Here is a 20,670-nt window from a genome sequence, read left to right on the forward strand (position 1 = left end):
TGTTCTTGAAGGACTAGAAAGCTTGTGCTGACCTAGCTGCTGGGTCTGTCATCTTGCTGGAGAACCTTCGCTTTCATGTGGAGGAAGACGGGAAGGGAGAAGATGCTTCTGGGAACAAGGTTAAAGCTGAGCCAGCCAAAATGGAATTCCGCTAGGTAATTTTAGATATTTCAAAATCAGATCAAGAACAGTGAGAAGGGACTTCCCTGGTGGCGCAGTGGTTAAGAATCCGCCTGCCAGTGCACGGGACACAGGTTCGAGCCCTGGTCTAGGAAGATCCCACATGCCACGGAGCAACTAAGCCCATGCACCCCAACTACTGAGCCCACGAGCCACAACTACTGAAGCCTGCACGCTTAGAGCCTGTGTTGCGCAACAAGAGGAGTCACCGCAATGAGAAGCCCGTGCACTGCAATGAAGAGTAGCCACCACTCGTCGCAACCAGAGAAAGCCTGCTCACAGCAACAAAGACCCAATGCAGCCAAAAAAAAAATTACCTAATGTGTCACACAAGTTCCACACCATAGGAATCTATAGTATTAACCTGTGCTTAATTGTTGGGCCTGGAAAACAAAGCTTTACTTTTTGAGGAGGGAGTAAAATCTCACACAAGGCATGAGTTCTATCATGACATCGACAATCTGAGGCAGGGGTAGAATCTGGCAAATTCATGTGTTTTATCTTCTACTCTGGACCAAAAAGTGGGCAAGATTCTCTGGAGGGAGGTTCTTGGGGGGGAACTGTTGTTTTTTTTTTTTTGCGGTACGCGGGCCTCTCACTGCTGTGGCCTCTCCGGTTGCGGAGCACAGGCTCCGGACGCGCAAGCTCAGCGGCCATGGCTCACGGGCCCAGCCGCTCCACGGCATGCGGGATCTTCCCGGACGGGGGCACGAACCCGCGTCCCCTGCAACGGCAGGCAGACTCTCAACCACTGCGCCACCAGGAAAGCCCGGGGGGGAACTTTTAAGGTGCCTCTCCCTACTCCACAAGATATAAAGCTTATTTATTTATGCCAGCCCTTTTGGGAAGAAGGGCTGTTGTCTGGCTATATTTCTGACCCTGAGGGTCTTTTGTTTATTTCCCTATTTTTCTCCTACAGTGTTTGGTAAATTTTTGTGAAAGACTGTGGCTGCCTCAGTCGTGTTCAGAGAAATCAACAGACGTGGGTCTGTGAACACATCTGGGCCAGAGCTTTTTTTTTTTTTTTTTTTTTTGTGGTATGCGGGCCTCTCACTGTCGTGGCCTCTCCCGTTGCAGAGCACAGGCTCCGGACGCGCAGGCTCAGCGGCCATGGCTCACGGGCCCAGCCGCTCCGCGGCATGTGGGATCTTCCCGGACCGGGGCACTAACCCGTGTCCCCTGCATCGGCAGGCGGACTCTCAACCACTGCGCCACCAGGGAAGCCCGGGCCAGAGCTTTTTAAATGGAGGGTGAGAGGCTCCTCAGAATGCAAAGCCCATAAAGGGAAAATGCTACCCAGGAGTCAGGATCCAGCCATTCTCTCCTCGCATGGAGATGATGGATTTTGTTTTATTAAAGGAGACGGGGTTTCCTTTCAAGGATATTCAGAATCTGACTCCCAAAGACTAAACAGGGCAAGGACCATGTCACTTATGACTTTGTATACCCAGTATCTAATAAAATGCCTGACCCAGAATGGCCATCACTAAAAAGTCTACAAATAACAAATGCTGGAGACGGTATGGAGAAAAGGGAACCCTCCTATGCTGTTGGTGGGAATGTAAATTGGTGCAGCCACTGTGGAAAACAGTATGGAGGTTCCTCAAAAAACTAAAAATAGGGCTTCCCTGGTGGCGCAGTGGTTGAGAGTCCGCCTGCCGATGCAGGGGACACGGGTTCGTGTCCCGGTTCGGGAAGATCCCACATGCTGTGGAGTGGCTGGGCCCGTGAGCCATGGCCACTAAGCCTGCGCGCCCAGAGCCTGTGCTCCGCAACGGGAAAGGCCACAACAGTGAGAGGCCCATGTACCGCAAAAAAAAAAAAAACAAAAAAACCCAAAAAAAACCTAAAAATAGAGTTGCGATATGATCCAGCAATCCCACTCCTGGGCATATATCCAGCCAAAACTATAATTCAAAAAGATACATGCACCCTTATGTTCATAGCAGCACTATTCACAATAGCCATGACATGGAAACAACCTAAATGTTCATTGATAGATGAATGGATAAAGAAGATGTGGTACATATATACAATGGAATACTACTCAGCCATAAAAAAGAATGAAATAATGTAATTTGCAGCAACACGGATGGACCTAGAGATTATCATACTAAGTGAAGTCAGAAAGAGAAAGACAAACACCATATATCACTTACATGTGGAATCTAACACATGACACAAATGAACTTATCTACAAAACAGAAACAGACTCACAGACATAGAGAACAGACTCATCATTGCCAAGGGGGAGGTGGGAGAGGGATGGATTAGGAGTTTGGGATTAGTAGATGCAAACTGTCATATATAGAATGGATTAAACAACAAGGTCCTACTGTATAGCACAGGGAAGTATATTTAATATACTGTGATAAACCATAATGGAAAAGAATATGAAAAAGAATATACATGTATATGCATGTATATATATGAAACTGAATCACTTTGCTATACAGCAGAAATTAACACATTGTAAATCAACTATACTTCAATAAAATAAATTAAAAATAAAATCCCTAACCCACAGGAGGGGCTTGGTGAATACCTGCTGAATAAATGAAATACACATCTTTGGCTTCAGAGAATACATTCACACAGTTCACAATTATGTATTCAGAATGCCTTCTACGTGCCAGCAATGGGTTTAGTGCTGGGGCCATGTCAACAAATAAGAGAGAGTACAAAGTAAATAAATAAGCAAGATAGTGACAGAGAGTGAGAAATATTATGAAAACAAGCAGACAAAGTAAGTGGTTGAGAATGTTGGGGCAGTATAGTCAGTGAAGACCATGCTAGGGAGGCGTTAGCCACAAGAAGGTCTGGGGGAAACTGTTCCAGCCTGAGACAGTGTCAAGTCTCTGAGGCAGGGATGAGTTTGGCATATGCAAGGAATGAAGAGAAGGACAGTGTGGATAGAGTATGGTGAATGAGAGAATAGTGGTAGGAAATAAAGTTGGAGAGAGTTTGAGGCCTACCAGATCATGTGGAATGAGTATAAGGCCTCATAAACCATGGTATGAACTACAGATTTTATTCTTAGTGCAATGAGAGGTGACAAGATATGGCTTATGTTTTGAAAAGATTAGTCTATTCGTTGTGTCAGCAGATTGTATGGGAATAGGAATGGAAACAGGAAGAACAGGGAAGAGGCTGTTGCAGTCTTCTAGGCAATAGATGAAAGAAATGTGGACTAGGCAGGTTGTCAGTGGAGATGAGAAAAGTGGATGGATTTGGAATTATGTTCTGGAAGTAGATCTGACATCCAATTTCTTTGATTGGATGTAGGGGGTGAAGTAGGAGAGCATTCAAGGATAACTCCTAGGTTTTGAATTTGAGAAACTAACAGATGAGAACTGGAGGAAGACAGCCTTGGAGGAGAAATTAAAGACGTTTCCTTTGGCTATATTAAACATGAGTGGTCTATCGCATACATGGGTAGAGATATCAAGTAGTCAGCTAGAGATTCAGGCCTAGAGCTTGAGGGAAAGGTCAGAGCTGGGGATACAAATTGAGACTCCTGGGACTGAGTCTTGGACCCTCCAAATTTAGAAGTCAGGCAGAGGAAGTGAAGTTGAATATAAAATGAGTATGAGGCGGGACTTTGGCTATAGCAGAGTGAGGAGATCCTCTTCACCCAAGGCAACTAAAACACTGAACAAAATTGACAAAAACAATCCCTTCAGTACCCTGGAAATTGACCAAAGGCACTTAACAATCTGGGAAGCACTTATGCTTGTACATCTGCTGAACTTTGGGTGAGAAGAGCGGGAATCTGGGACTGCTCTCATCCCCTCCCACACTCAGTCAGTGCAGAGGTTCTACCAGGAAGAGGTAGGATGTGAGAACCAATAGCTTCCCTGTGGAAGAGGAAATCACTTGATTTGGAGTGGTGGGCAATGCCCCTATCTAGTGATAATATTGGTGGAAGTGATGGTCTCAGAGGTAGGTGAGGAGGAAAGGCCAAAGGCTCTACTATAGCCTTTGCTGTGTCATGTTTGTGGTTGAGACTGTGTGGCAGTGGGGACCTAAGAGGGCCCAAGTTAGTCACATACTCCTGGCCAACTCTGAGGTTGTACACATGCACAGAAGAGATGCAAAAGGCCCTGACAGAAAGTAAAAGCCAGGGCTGACTTTAAAATGGCCTGAACTTTGAATGTAATTTCCTACCTACCTACAGATCCAACCGAGGCCTTTACTGGCTCCAGGTGTTTACTGAATCACTGGTTGACTACTAAGCAACATATAGACACATGGAAGACAGAAATTATAAAAACGAACCAAATTGGGAATATTTGCTCTTAAAGTCTTCAGCTACCATGTAAGCGATTTTCTTCCAGGCTGTGAGGAAGCCTCAACTATTCCATGCATGAAATCACATGGAGAGACCCTGAGACTATGTGAAAAAAGAGATGCCCGGCCAGCCTCCAGAAGTTCCATCCCACTGCTGTTTCAGCTCTAGCCACTACCTGACTGCAACTGCATAAGAGACCTTGAGTCAGAACTGTCCAGCCAACCCTTTCTTGAATTCCTGACTCACAAAATCTGTGAGAGATTCATGAGGTTGAAGGAAGCTAAGGTCCACAGAGGGAAAAAGAACTTATATGAATTATCAGAATTCTGAGAAGGTGGCCTGAATGTGAATCCCTGTTTCCCAAATATCCACATACAACTCTAATCCAATTACCAGAGGGCATAGGTTTGATACAGGAAATTAGATGCTTAGAAAATCATTGGAAAGGCTGAAGGTACTAGGTTGAGCCTTCCAGAAATGTCTCTAGGAACAATGCATAACTGTTCCAACAGGTGAGCTATAATCTCTGAGGCCTCCACTGCAGCCTTGCTGGAAGTAAGAAGCTTCCATTGTCATTGAACATGCCTCTTAACATATGAAGCTGGAGAATGGATGCTGGAACACTGATGTAAGAAGATCTCATAGTTCCACAACCTTTCTTGACAGTAACAATAGCTGTAGAAATATGATCTTCACTGCATTTCTGCCTTCCAAATCTTACGAGAAGGCATCTGATTGGCAGGATTTATTTTGTATCCATATTGTAGACAATCAGAAGAGGTATGGGGCAGAGGCTGAGAGATCTAGAATGCGACATAGAGGGCTGATTTTCATAGGGTCATGAAGTAGGGACAGTAAGTCTAGCCATATCAACAACTAAATTAAATGTCAATAGTTTAAACAGCCCACTCAAAAGGCAGAGATTGGGCTTCCCTGGTGGCGCAGTGGTTGAGAGTCCACCTGCCGATGCAGGGGACATGGGTTCGTGCCCCAGTCCGGGAAGATCCCACATGCCGCGGAGCGGCTAGGCCTGTGAGCCACGGCTGCTTAGCCTGCGCATCCGGAGCCTGTGCTCCGCAATGGGAGAGGCCACAACAGTGAGAGGCCCACATACCGCAAAAAAAAAAAAAAAAAAAAAAGGCAGAGATTATTAGAGAATAAAAAAAACAAGATTTATACAATGGAATTCTATTTAGCAATAAAAAGGAATGACGTATTAATACACACTACAATTTGGCTAAACCTCAAAAACATGCTGAGTGAGAGAAGCCAAATGGAAAAGACTATATATTATAGGATTCCATTTACTGAAAGGTCCAGAAAAGGCAAATTTATAGACAGAAAACAGATTAGTGGTTGCCGAGAGCAGGAGGTAAGAGTGGGGATTTAATGTAAAGGAGCACAAATTGGAGTGATGGAAATATTCTAAACTGGACTAGGGCTATACAACTCTATACTTTTACTACAATTAATTGAATTTTACAGTTACAATGGGTGAATTTTATGGTATGTAAATTATAACTCAATGAGAAAACAAAAATTATAACTAAGAGAAAATAAAAAACCAAGGTAAGTAGGACTCGGTGTTTTAGGTATCTACCTAGACCTCAAATAAATTATTGGACAAAGTGAGGAGAGCAGGGAAGTGAACTGGGTTCTAAATGACTGTGGGCATTCATACACACATAAACAGTTCACTTCCCAGAGCAAGCTGCTGTGTTCTCTGCTTCAATGTCCAAGGCATGCCTTCTGTATCCCCTGAGGACAAAGGGCGCTTCCTCTTTGTGTACCCTCAACTCTTAGACTTCCCACTTCACTGAACCCACTACATTATACTGCAACTGTCTTGGTGTCTGCTTCCTGGATTAGACTACAAGCCCCTCCAGGGCAAGGCCAGTATTATTCTCAACTCTGTAGCTCTGATGCCCAGCCAATCCTGGGAACAGAGCAGGCATCAGTGAATGTTGGTCAAATTAATGAAAGGAAAATTGCAGGCGGTGGAGGGTGGAGGAGAGGCAACTTTGTGCCAAACAAGTTTGAAAGTATGGGGGTGAGGGGGATAGGAGCCTCTTATTAATTTAGGAGTCAGACTAGACTAGTTTTTAAATTGGAGAAATATACACCAGGGTATAGGTATGTATACCACCCCAAATTTAAACATATCTTCCTTGGATGTGGTCAAAAATTCCATTTTATCCCAGGACAATCAGTTCACAAGCAACATATTAACTTTCCAAGATTAGTCTGCTCAGCAAGCAAACAAACCTTTAGAGAAATCTGATTTCCCTGCAGATTACCTGACAGGATCAGCACAAAAGCCCAGTTTGTGTACTTCTGGGTTAGAGTTAAGCAGCTAGCTCTGCTAAGGACTGTGAAGGGGGTCACAAAACGGGGTCAGAGCAGCTCTTTCCATCCTCCTCTTTCTATCTCCATCTTACCCGGGGCTAGGTCAAGTGCAGAACAAGCTGGGAAGCTTCAGCCCAGAAGTGCCCCCCTAGAGAGACTTGTATATGCTGTTCTCCACAACCTTGGGTCAAGCGTGGGATACAAAAAGCTGGAGCCATAGTATACCCGTCCAGGCTCCCGGGCTCCTGGCTCCCATATTAGAAAAGGGATTCAAGTGGTGGAAACAGGTGACACCAAGAAACAGGGGTAAGCCAGGGCTCAGTCTCCAAGTTCAGGAGGCACACTGAGGTATGGAGAAGGCCTTCGAGAGCCCTCGGAAGTGTGGGGCATGAGAGAAGGGAGGCAAGAGACACTAGGGGTGGGGGAACCTGGAGACTGGGATGGTGAAGGGGTTACGAGGCTGGCGGGGAAGGTTCTGAGGGTCTCCGAAACGGCGTGCACGGCACGCCCGGAGGATTCCAGTCCTCAAGTTTAGGAAGAAGTAAGCTCTCGCGGGTGAGGAAGGCGGGGTAAAGAACCACGCGGCCACAGCGTGAGAAGGCCCTTGACCATTTGCGCGCGCTTCTTGTGGCGTACAGCCTGGATTTTCAGGGGAGCTGGCACAACGCGCCCAGGTCTTGGTGAGGTGCACGAGTCAGGGAGTCCCGGGGCGCATCACGCCAGGGGGCGGGCCGGGCGCCAGAGGGTGTGACCGTAGACCCGGGGGCTGGTCCGCGTCCCCGCCCCGCGCTTCCGCCACTCTCCGCGAAAGGAGCAGGCGGGCGAGTGTCTTCCTGCCTCTGAAGTCCCCGGACTCACCTTCCTCCCTCCCCACTGGTTGGGCCCCGGACACTGCTTCCCAGAGGCGGCGCGCCCTCTCGCGGTCGAAGCGCAGCCCGTCGGGTTCCCGGCCCTCCCGCTCCTCCGAGTTGTTGTACGGCCGGGCCGCGCCGCTGTCCGCAGCCTCCGCGGTGCCCAACGCGGAATACTCCATCTTCCCCACAAACCCTAACCGGCTATAGCCGCTCATGAACCTTGGTCTCGCGAGATGTGGGTGGGAGGATGGCTTTGCCCGGCCAACAAATCTCGCGAGGTTTGAGTACTGCAGGCTGCGTTGCGGTTCTGACCCTGGCCGTTCTTTTTCGTCGACGCTGCTGGGACTTCGGAGCTTGTGCAGTGGATTCGGAAGTCGGTCGCAGGTTCCACCGCATACCCCTCCCTCCGGGACAGGCTCGTGCAGTCCTTGGCTCAGGGTTCTCACCTTGTTCCGGTCAGCATTTGACACCTCACTTCTTTCGCATGAAGGCTCTGTTATGTGGGAATATCTTCTTCATTTCACTAGCAGGGCAACATTTGTTGCCGTTTGAGTTCCAGATGCTGACCCCCAGCCTAGACCTCGCCCTAAACTCCACTCCAAAGTAACTGTCAAAAGCCAAAATTTAATCTTCCAACCCCGCACCTGCTCCTTCCCCAGTCTTCCGGAGCCACTATGTCTTGGCTGTGGTTATTGTAGCATCCTTACTGGTCTCTTCGCTTACCTTTAAGGTATTCCCAAAACAGTGGCCCCAGCGATCCTCTTATAACAGGCCATATCATGACACCCCGGTGCTCAGATTCTCCAAAACTTTACCATCTTACTCTTTTTTTTTTTTAATTTATTTATTGTTGTGTGCGTTGGGTCTTTGCTGCTGCACGTGGGCTTTCTCTAGTTGTGGCGAGCGGGGGGCTACTCTTCGTTGCGGTGCGTGGGCTTCTCATTGAGGTGGCCTCTCGTTGCGGAGCACGGGCTTTAGGCACGTGGGCTTCAGTAGTTGTGGCTCGTGGGCTGTAGAGTGCAGGCTCAGTAGTTGTGGCGCATAGGCTTAGTTGCTCCGCAGCATGTGGGATCTTCCCGGACCAGGGCGCAGACCCGTGTCCCCTGCATTGGCAGGTGGATTCTTAACCACTGCGCCACCAGGGAAGCCCTCGGTGGCTTCTCTTGTTGTGGAGAATGGGCTCTAGCCGTGTGGGCTTCAGTAGTTGTGGCATGTGGGCTCAGTAGTTGTGGCTCACCAGCTCTAGAGTGCCGGCTCAGTAGTTGTGGCACAAAGGGCTTAGTTGCTCTGTGGCATGTGGGATCTCCCTGGACCAGGGATCGAACCCATGTACCCTGCATTAGCAGGCGGATTCTTAACCACTGCGCCACCAGGGAGGTCCCCTATCTTACTCTTTGTAAAAGACAAAGTCCTTGGGTTAGCCAACAGGGCCCTATACAATCTGACTTCTCTTAACCTCCCTGACGTCATCCTCTATTTTGTTAGCCTCCAATCCCTTCATTCCTGTCCCAGTTACCCTGGCCTTCTGGAATGTATTTCTCCCATATAGCCTCATGGCTCAGTCTCGCATTTCTGTACGCGCCTCCAAACACACTTCATATCCTCCTTTACTGCTTTATTTATTTTTTTCTCCTTAACACTTATTATCAGATATAGTATGTACTTTGCTTTTTATCTTGTTTATTGTTTGTTTCCCCACTGGAAGGCAAGCCCCAAGAAAACAGGAATTTTTGTCTGTTTTGTTCTCAGCTGAATCCCCAGCACATTGATATAGAGCCTGAATCCTCATAGGTACATACAAAACATTTGTTGAATGAATGAAACTTTTGATATTAAGTTATTCCAACCTCAGTTATTCAAACACTTGTTGAGAGTTTTCTATGAGCTAGATGTTGTCTTAGGCATTGGAATACAGTGGTAAACAAGACAGACAGAGAATCTCTAGTAGAGTGTTTTTTATTCTAGTGAAGGAGAGTGTAATAAACAAGTCAACAGGAGGAGAAAATAAAACAGGAATATATATTGGGTGAATGATAGGGGAGGAACATTAGTCAGGGTGGTAAGAGAAAGCCTCTGAAGAAATGACATTTGACCTAAGACCTGACTGATGAGAAGGGGATGGCCATGCAAAGAGCTGGGGAAGAGTGTTCCAGGCAGAGGAAATAGCAGAGGCTCTGAGGCAGGACTGAGCTTGCTGTAATAGGAGGAACAGGAAAAAGGACAGTATGGCTGTAGTGCAGTGAACAAGGGGGACAGTGGTATCAGAGGAGGAGGAGAGAGATTTTTCTTGCCTGAGATCACAGAGCTCATCAGTGGTATTTACTCATTTAGACTACAAATACTGAGCACCAGCTCTGTGTCAGGCCTCATGCCAGGCTCTGGAGCTTCCAATGCCATAGATGACTGATGTTTGTGAGTGCTTTATAGTTTATGAAGCACCTTTAACATACATTATAACGTTTAATCCTCAGGGTGGTTCTCTTATGATAGATTCTTATTTGACGATAAAGACAGAGAGGTGAAGGTTTTTATCAGGGTCACACAGCTAGTTAGTGACAGAGCCCAGTCACTAGTGTGCTTGAACACACCAGTCTTCAGACTGCAAATCCATGTCTTTTTGCCAATACCAGATGACCAGCCTAAAAACCGATGACTATATGTTACTTATTTATCTTAAAGAAGATTTCTAGTTACTCATATTTGCATAGCATGAATTGTTCAGGTAGAAATACGAAGGGATAGAGGGCATTTTTGTCAAAGTCCCAGAACTCAAGCATATGTATTTTTTAAGCATGGTGGAGCAAATCTTGAGAATGGGATACTTAAGATGCTATACATTATTGGAAATAATAATAAATAATCCCCAGTTCCCCACTCCCAATCCAATTAGATGCTCAAAATAACTTCCATTTATTCTCCAATGAATGCTGTCACGATTTGTCCCCTGTGTCACTGAGGCAGAGTCCTGAGCTACAGCACTGAGTGTCTGAACAGCCCGTGTCACCATTTTTCTGCTTTGTGTAAATGCTTCTAATATTGGTCCAGGCCTGGACTCCTTATTGGGATCCAGCAGTGCAGGTGATGCCTTGTATTTGTGGGGCTTTTTTATTTCTTCCCTGTGGAAAATGAGAACCACTTCTCAACATGTTCTACTGTGTATTGTTGCTATGGGAGAAGAACAATCCCCGGGAAATGGCTTTGTGAAGGGACAGAAATTGGCCACAGTTCAGCAAACATTTCAGTTGAATAAACAGTGACTGTGTGTGTGTGTTCTTGGGCATGCAAACCCACACTACAGAGCTTTTTATTTGTTATTTAGTTTTAAAATTTTATTTTATTTATTTTTTTATATTCCTTTTTTTTTTTTTTTTTGGCTGTGTTGGGTCTTCGTTGCTATGTGCAGGCTTTTCTCTAGTTGCGATGAGCCGGGGCTGCTCTTCGTAGTGGTGCGCAGGCTTCTCATTGTGGTGGCTTCTCTTGTTGTTCTAGGCGCAGGCTTCAGTAGTTGCAGCACATGGGCTCAGTAGTTGTGGCTTGTGGGTTCTAGAGCACAGGCTCAGTAGTTGTGGCACACGGGTGTAGTTGCTCCTTGGCATGTGGGATCTTCGCAGACCAGGGCTCGAACCCGTGTCCCCTGCATTGGCAGGCGGATTCTTAACCATTGCGCCACCAGGCAAGTCCTACAGAGCTTTTTAGTAAAATATGGTTCCTACTCTCAGGGAGATTAAATTCTGGAGATGAAAGTATCTACTTATACATGATATCAGAGAGTATATGTTAACTGCTGTAATGGAAGTGACAAGTGTTTTGATTGTGCCCAGGACTTAATTTATAGAGGTGACTGAGTGATGACACAGGAGTTCAATGCCATTGAAAGTTTTATTATGTGCAGTTCCCAAGAGGCCCATGCAGGGCCATATGGGGAAGCACCAAGGTTGGTCAGGAGGCAGAAGGTGTGAGGGGAGAGCATTGCCCAGAGCCTTTATTGTGGTTTCCCCAGGAAGGAATGGGTGAGGCAAGGTAAGAGGTTGGGTTGACTAGTTTGAATAATTTCAACAGGGCTCTGGGCCATAGGAGTGGTCCCTGGTTTTCTGGTACCTGGCCCTAGGGTGATTTAGGGTAGTGAGAATATTGGTTTGGTGTATGAGAGTCCATAAAGGAGGTGGTTAGGGATACTGGTTTGGATTGGTTGGTTTGCATATGAAAGGTGTGCTTGAAGGCAGGTGGCTTTCTATCTCTAGGAATTAGCAAACCCTGAGAGGGGCAGTTCCATCCTGGTCTGCAAGGTCCCAAGATGTCAAAGCATCATAAAATAAAACAGAAAATTAAAACAAAACAAAACAAAACATGAGTAATACAACAACCAAGGCTAGTGTGCATAGGGTGGGACAAAGAAGCCACAGTTGTGGGGATCATGATGGTTTCTGGGTTACCCCATATGATGCTTTCTACTTCTCAGCTCTGCGAACACATCTCCAGCTGTTACAAGTGGCCATAGATTAGGTTTTACTAACAGGATATGAACAAGTGTTATTCGATTCGAACCTGAGATTAATCCAAAACAGCATGGGTGCTCCTGAGGGAAATTGTGGAAAACAGTTGCCTGTAGAAAATGACTTGCCTTCACTCTGCGGGGGTACATCTTTGCTACAATTCTAGTCTATTTCTCAGGCTAGGTCATTTTTATTACAGTGTCTTCAGGGCTGCATACAGGGAAGCAGTGTCTTCAGGGGATGCCAAGTTTTAATAAAGTGACTTTCCAAGGACAGATTGAGGATATAGTGGAGTTTGCTGATCATAGATTGGGATTTCCAGAGGATTTTGAGAGGAGGAGGATTAGACTGGATTCAAGTAGAGCTTCCCAACTTTTTCCATGTAATAGCCCACTTAAAAAATGAGCATATCTGTATGGCAAGTTAGGGTAAACAGATAAGACTGCTTCTTCTCATCACTCTAGTGGCAGTCTAGGGATTTCAACCATTTTAGGCCCTGCCAAGTTGCCTTGGGGAAGAAGGGGTGAATATTCAGAGCCATATGAGATGCAGCGGTTGGCTATGATGTTCTGGACCCGGATGATGTCTGAGGCAAGCAGGATGGGGATTAACCCCAATAATCTCTGAGAAAAAAAACAGGCAGTCAGTTAAAGCCATGAGGTACTCAGCTTGACATCAACTGCTCCATTCTGCACCCATGATCTATGTGACCGTAGGTAAATTATTTCACATTTGTGACTCTGCTTCTTCATCTGTAAATGAGAAAATGATACCCATCTTAAATGGTGGTTGTGAAGATTAACGAAAACAATCTCCATAAACTACTTAGCACCTTGCCTGGCACATAATAAATGGTAGTTGCTACCAGTTTATTCTGAAAGCTACATTTTCCTGGTAATTTAACAAATTGATACTACGTTTTAGTCTCCATCTTGGTGAAGACCCTATCACCTAAATCCTGCTTTTTAAAAAAAAATTTATTTATGTTGTTTTTTTAGTTTTGTCTGTTTATTTTTGTCTATTTATTGGATCTTCGTTGCTGCATGCGGGCTTTCTCTAATTGCGGTGAGTGGGGGCTACTCTTTGTTGCAATGTGCGAGCTTCTCATTGCGGTGGCCTTTCTTTGTCGCGGAGCACGAGCTTGTGGCTCGCAGGCTCTAGAGTGCAGTCTCAGTAGTTTTGGTGCATGGGCTTAGTTGCTCTGCGGCTTGTGGGATCTTCTCAGACCAGGGCTCGAACCCGTGTCCCCTGCATTGGCAGGCGGATTCTTAACCACACTGCACCACCAGGGAAGCCCCCTAAATCCTGCTTTTTTAGAACCAGTTTTAGATCCCACAATTCCTAGAACCAGGTTCAGTTAATAGTCTGTGCATTTGATTATGGATCAGAGTGATGTAGTCTAGTTTAATGTATCTAAGGAAATCTAGAGTGGCCTAAAATGATCGATGAAGTTCCACCATCTCTGCTGAAGAATTGCCAAGAAATCTGTATAGATTTTGAACTGGCATAGTAGTTTAAGTCACATGAAATCAACAGGATTTACTTAGGACCTACTACATTTTGTGCCAGTGTCTTAATCCATTTGGGCTGCTATAACAAAATACCATAGATTGAGTAGATTAAATAACAAACATTTGTTTCTCATAGTTCTGGAGGCTGGAACGTCCCAGATTGAAGTGCTGGCAGCTCTGGTGTCTGGTGGGGACCTTTTTCCTGGTTCATAGATAGCCATCTCCCTCCGTCCTCACACGTTAGAGAGGGTGAGGGAGCTCTCTTAGGGTCTCTTTTATAAGGGCACTAATCCCATGAATGAGGGTATCACCCTCATCACCTATTCACCTCCCAAAGGGCCCACCTCTTTTTTTTTTTTTTTTCACGGTACACGGGCGTCTCACTGTTGTGGCCTCTCCCGTTGCGGAGCACAGGCTCCGGACGCGCAGGCTCAGCGGCCATGGCTCACGGGCCCAGCTGCTCTGTGGCATGTGGGATCCTCCCGGACCGGGTCATGAACCCGTGTCCCCTGCATCGGCAGGCAGACTCTCAACCACTGCACCACCAGGGAAGCCCAGGCCCACCTCTTAATACCATCACAGTGGGGTTTAGGATTTCAGCATCTTAATTTTGGGAGGACACAAGCAGTCTGTTTCAGCCAGGCGTTGTACTATACTCCCTCACCTACAGTACTTTAATGACTCCCCATCGCTTGCAGGACAAAGTTAAAATGTCCCACTGTGGTGTAAGAGGCCCATTATAGCCTGACTCTTTCCCTCTACACTTCCTTCTTCTGATATTTTCCCAAGTGCCTTGTGCTCCACCCATATTGAAAGGACCTCAGCGCTGTGGTTTGTTCCCCGACTGGGGCATCTTTTCATACCTCTTTACCTTTACCTTTAATGCCCTTCCACCACATTACCTTGTCCATTTGACATACTTCTTGAAGTTTCACCTCAAATATCAGCCGCAGTATTACTTACTATGCAGAAAAAAGTTGATAAAGCAGGACTGAGAGTGCTATCCTTTGAAAGTCCTGCTTTCAAGGTTGGCCTTTGGCTAGCATCTGGGAATTTGGATTTCAGGAGGGTTCCTAACTACCCTAACATATAGGAGTGGATCACTGAGCCTAAACTGTGCTAGCAACATGGTTTATGCTAAACACCTTCTTTCCTTATGGGAGCCTGAAATTTTGGTACATGGTAGGCAGAGAGTGCCTACACGACTAACCCCTGATAAAAACCCTGGATTTCTAGGCTCTGGCAAATTTCCCTGGTAGACAACACTTCACAAGTGGTATTATAGTCATGCTGGAGGAATTAATTATATCCTGTGTGACTCCACTGGGAAGGGACTCTTGGATGCTTGCGCCTGGTTTCCTTTGGACTTTGCCCCATGCCCCCTTTCCCTTCGCTGATTTTTATTTGTATCTTTTGGCTATAATATATCATAGCTGTGAGTGCAATTATACTCTGAGTCCTGTGAGACCTTCTAGTGAATCACTGAACCTGGGGACCCCTGACACACCTACTAGATGAAATTCTCCTTAACTTCTCCTCTCTTCTAGGAAGAAGTAAACAACTCATTTCTCCATGCTTCTATCACCCTTTCTACTGCTTTTTCCTTATTTAAAAAATATTTTAAGTTCATATTTAATACATATAAAACATTACATATAAATTATAAAGAATGAAGATATGATGAACACTCATGAAGTCATCATCCAATCTGAGTTAGAACATTATCTATTACCCCATCTCTTCCTAACCATTATTTTGAATTTTGTATTTATAATTTCCTTGCTTTAAAAAAATTATAGGGACTTCCCTGGTGGTCCAGTGGGTAAGACTCTGTGCTCCCAATACAGGGGCCCGGATTTGATCCCTGGTCGGGGAACTAGATCCCGCCTGCATGCCGCAGTGAAGAGTCTGCGTGCCGCAACGAAGATCCCACCTGCTGCAACTAAGACCTGACGCAGCCAAAAATAAATAAATAAATAATTTAAAAAATTACGTATATGCCTAAACAACATATTGTTTAATTTTGTTTGTGTTTTTTTTTTTTTTTCGGTACGCGGTCCTCTCACTGTTGTGGCCTCTCCCGTTGCGGAGCACAGGCTCTGGACACGCAGGCTCAGTGGCCATGGCTCACGGGTCCAGCCGCTCCACGGCATGTGGGATCTTCCCGGACCGGGGCACGAACCCGTGTCCCCTGCATCGGCAGGCGGACTCTCAACCACTGCACCACCAGGGAAGCCCCCTAATTTTGTTTGTGTTTGAGCTTCATAAGCATGGTATCATACTGTTTGTATTTTTTTCTGTGATTTTCCTTTTTCATTCAACACTAAGTTTCTAAGATCTATGTTGTTGCAAGCAACTATGGTTCATTCATTTTCACTGTGGGTTAATATTTTACTGTGTGGATATACCATAATTGCCTTATCTTTTCTACTATTGATGGACATTTGAGATGTTTCCAGTTTTTGCTATAGTGAGCAGAGCTACTATTAACATTCTTATAATTATCTCCTGGGGCACTTGGGCAGGAGCTTCTTAGGGTTCACACCTAGGAGTTGAATTGTCAGGTGGTAGGGTATGTGAATGTTATACTTTATAAGCTAATGCCAAATTGTTTTCTAAAGTGGTTGTATCAATTTATATTCTTATCAGCAAACTGTAAGAGTTTCCATTGATTTTCATTCTCTCCAGCACTTGGTACTGTCCGACTTCTTTAGCTTTTGCCAACCTAGTTGGTGTAAATGGTATTAGAAGTATGTTACACCTTCTCATTCTATCCTTCATTTTGCCCTACTTTTTAAATTCATTAAACATTTATTAAGCATCCTCCATGAAGTAGATATTTTTTAGGTACTAGGGAATTTAATGTCTTTTTTTTATATGCTTTTTTTTCTTTGTCCACATCACGTGGCTTGTGGGACCTTAGTTCTCTGACCAGGGATCGAACCCAGGCCCCCTTCATTGGGAGCTTGGAGTGTTACCCACTGGACCACCAGGGAAGTCTCCTCTCTTGCTTTCTTTAATTTCTTATTTAATTTATTGTGATCAGAGAACATACTGTATAAGACTTCAGTCTTTTGAAGACCGTTGAGATTTGTTTTACGGCCCAGCATGTGGTCGAGTTGGTGAACATTTCATTTGTATTTGAAAAGAATGCGTATTTTGCAGTTGATGGGTATAGTGTTATATAAATATTCAATTATGTCAATGTGATTGATAGTGTAGTCAGATCTTCTATATCCTGAGTTTTGACTAGTTCTATCAATTACTGAGGGGCGTGTGTGTGTGTTCAAGTCACTAACAATGACTGTGGATTTGTCTACTTTTCTTTTTTTAATAAATTTATTTATTTTATTTATTTGTATTTGGCTGTGATGGGTCTTCACAGCTGCGCGGTCTTTCTCTAGTTGCGGAGTGCGGGGGCCACTCCTCCCTGTGGTGCACGGTCTTCTTATTGCAGTGACCTCTCCCGTTGCAGAGCATGTGCTCTAGACACACGAGCTTCAGTAGTTGTGGCACGTGGGCTCAGTAGTTGTGGCTCACAGGCTCCAGAGTGCAGGCTCAGTAGTTGTGGTGCACAGGCTTAGCCGCTTTGCGGCATGTGGAATCCTCCTGGACCAGGGCTCGAACCCTTGTCCCCTGCATTGGCAAACGGACTCCCAACCACTGCGCCACCAGGGAAGCCCTACTTTTCTTTTTGGTTCTGTTATTTTTTGCTTCTTATATTTCATTTTATTAAAAATTAATTATTTCTTATTTTTGGCTGCGTTGGGTCTTAGTTGTGGCGGGTGGGCTCCAGGGTGCGTGGGCTCTGTAGTTGTGGCATGCGGGCTCCAGAGTGCATGGGCTCTGTGGTTTATGGCACATGGGCTCTCTAGTTGAGGTGCGTGGGCTTAGTTGCCCTGTGGCATGTGGGATCTTAGTTCCCTGACCAGGGATTGAACCTGCGTCCCCTGCATTGGAAGGCGGATTCTTTACCACTGGACCACCAGGGAAGTCCCTTGCTTCTTATATTTAATTTCTAAATATACTAATAGGAAAGTCATATTTTTCAGCCAAACACTTTTATCAGTGTGTAATGCCTCTCCTTATCTCTAGTAATACTTCTTATATTAAAGTCTGTTTTGTCTGATATTAATTTAGCTAAGCCAGCTCTCTTTTGTTTGTATTTGTATGGCACCTATTTTTTCATCCTGTTCTTTTAACCTTGATGACCTTATATTTAAAGTGTGTCACTTGTAAATAGCATATAGTTGGATTTTTAAAATCCTGACAATCTTTGTTTTTTATTTAGTGTTTTAGTTCATTTCGATTTAATTTAATTACTGATACAGTGTGTTTATTTCTACCATTTTGCTATTTATTTTGTTTGTTCTTTCTGTTCTTTGTTCCTTCATTCCATTTTTTTACCTTCTTTTGTATTGAACAATGATTTTTTATCATTCTACTTTTTATTTTTTTATTATTATTTAACTATTTAGATATTTGATTATTATTTGATAACTCTTTTAGTGGTTACTCTAGGGATTATACTATGCATTCTTAACTCATTACAATCTATCCTAAATTAGTATTTTTCACACTTCCTGAACAATGCTAGAAACTTAAAATAGTTTAACTCTAACACTTTGTGCTTTCTGTGCTATTGTTGCTATGTTTTATTTCAGTGTATATTTTAAATTCCTTAAGACATTATTTTCTTTGTTGTTTTAAACTGTCAATATTCATTTCCAATATTCATTTGTATTTACCTATGTAGTCACCCTTACAGGGGTTCTTCATTCTATTTTGCAGTTCCATGTCTCCATCTGGCTTATTTTCCTTCAGACTAAAGAATTTCATTTAGTATTTCTTACAGTGCAGGTCTGCTCGTGATGAATTCTTTCAGTTTTTTAACATTTTTAAAAAAATTAACTTGAAGTATAGGTGATTTACAATATTAGTTTTAGGTGAACAGCCTGGTGATTCAGTATTTTTATAGATTATACTCCACTTAAAGTTATTACAACATAATGGCTATAATTCCCTGTGCTGTACAATATATCTTTCTTGCTTATCCATTTTATACATAATAGTTTGTATTTCTTAATCACATATCCCTACCTTGCCCCACCTCACTTCCCTCTGTCCAGTGGTATCCACTAATTTGTTTTCTATATCTGTGAGTCTGTTTCTGTTTTGCTATATACATTTATTTGTTTTATTTTTTAGATTCCACATATAAGTGATGACATACAGTATTTGTCTTTCTCTGTCTGACTTATTTCCCTAAACATAATACTCTCTAGGTGTATCCATGTTGTTGCAAATGGGAATTCACTCAACTTTTATTGTCAGAAAATGTCCTCTTTTGCTTTTATTAATTATTTTTCATTCTGGTAAAGTATACAGACCATAAAGTTTACTATTTTAATCATTTTTAAGTGTACGGCTCAGTGGCATTAAGCACATTCATGTTGTATACAACCATTACCACTATCCATCTCCAGAACTTTTTCATTATCCCAAACTGAAACTCTGTACCCATTTACCTCTCCATTATCCCCTACTCTCAGCCCTTGGTAATCACTATTCTACTTTCTGTATTTATGAATTTGAGTATTCTACGTATTTCATATAGGTAGAATCATACAATATCTGTTCTTCTGTGTTTGGCTTATTGAACTTAGCATAATTTTTTTTTGTTTTGTTTTTTTATTTTGGCTTCATCAGGTCCTAGTTGCAGCATGCGGGATCTTCGTTGCAGTATGAGGGTTCTTTCCTTGCTGCGCGTGGGCTTCTCTCTTGTTGTGGCACGAGGGCTTCAGAGCACGTGGGCTCAGCAGTTGTGGTGCATCCCACAGCATGTGAGATCTTAGTTCCTGCCAGGGATCGAACCCATGTCCCCTGCATTTGAAGGCAGATTCTTTTTTTATTTTATTTTTTATAATTGCTTTACAATGGTGTGTTAGTTTCTGCTTTACAACAAAATGAATCAGTATATATATACATATGTTCCCATATCTCTTCCCTCTTGCGTCTCCCTCCCTCCCACCCTCCCTATCCCACCCCTCCAGGCGGTCACAAAGCACCGAGCTGATCTCCCTGTACTATGCGGCTGCTTCCCACTAGCTATCTACCTTACGTTTGGTAGTGTATATATGTCCATGCCTCTCTCTCGCTTTGTCACAGCTTACCCTTCCCCCCCCCCCCATATCCTCAAGTCCATTCTCTAGTAGGTCTGTGTCTTTATTTCTGTCTTACCCCTAGGTTCTTCATGACATTTTTTTCATTAAATTCCATATATATGTGTTAGCATATGGTATTTGTCTCTCTCTTTCTGACTGACTTACTCTGTATGACAGACTCTAGGTCTCTCCACCTCATTACAAATAGCTCAATTTCGTTTCTTTTTATTGCTGAGTAATATTCCATTGTATATATGTGCCACATCTTCTTTATCCATTCATCCAATGATGGTTGTTTCCATCTCTGGGCTATTGTAAATAGAGCTTCAATGAACATTTTGGTACATGACTCTTTTTGAGTTATGGTTTTCTCAGGGTATATGCCCAGTAGTGGAATTGCTGGGTCATATAGTAGTTCAATTTGTAGTTTTTCAAGGAACCTCCATACTGTTCTCCACAGTGGCTGTATCAATTCACATTCCCACCAACAGTGCAAGAGGGTTCCTTTTTCTCCACACCCTCTCCAGCATTTATTGTTTCTAGATTTTTTTGATGATGGCCATTCTGACTGGTGTGAGATGATATCTCATTGTAGTTTTGATTTGCATTTCTCTAATGATTAGTGATGTTGAGCATTCTTTCATGTGTTTGTTGGCAGTCTATATATCTTCTTTTGAGAAATGTGTATTTAGGTCTTCTGCCCATTTTTGGATTGGGTTGTTTTTTTTTCTGTTATTAAGCTGCATGAGCTGCTTATAAATTTTGGAGATTAATCCTTTGTCAGTTGCTTCATTTGCAAATATTTTCTCCCATTCTGAGGGTTGTCTTTTG

At 43.9% G+C, this 20,670-nt stretch overlaps 2 protein-coding genes across 4 annotated transcripts in view; one reads left to right on the forward strand and one right to left on the reverse strand.

Moving 5' to 3' along the window:
* ZNF346 (zinc finger protein 346) overlaps window positions 1-7,886 on the reverse strand; it is a 29,952-nt gene extending 22,066 nt beyond the window's left edge. For 2 of the 3 annotated variants that reach the window (XM_060008318.1, XM_060008319.1), the window contains exon 1: window positions 7,676-7,860. In XM_060008318.1, the coding sequence (XP_059864301.1) occupies window positions 7,676-7,850 (175 nt within the window). In that variant the 5' untranslated portion in view covers window positions 7,851-7,860. Of the gene's footprint in view, window positions 1-7,675 lie in introns of all 3 variants that reach the window. The other variant, XM_060008317.1, reaches the window with a different exon arrangement.
* A 150-nt stretch (window positions 7,887-8,036) lies between these two features.
* Window positions 8,037-20,670, forward strand: part of UIMC1 (ubiquitin interaction motif containing 1) — a 179,968-nt gene continuing 167,334 nt past the window's right edge. Inside the window, exon 1 of the mRNA XM_060008323.1 lies at window positions 8,037-8,126. The gene's annotated coding sequence lies outside the window, so the exon portion shown is untranslated. The remainder of the gene's footprint in view (window positions 8,127-20,670) is intronic.

This window comes from Delphinus delphis, chromosome 3 (genome assembly GCF_949987515.2).
Source record: "Delphinus delphis chromosome 3, mDelDel1.2, whole genome shotgun sequence".
In the NCBI taxonomy this organism is placed as follows: domain Eukaryota; kingdom Metazoa; phylum Chordata; class Mammalia; order Artiodactyla; family Delphinidae; genus Delphinus; species Delphinus delphis.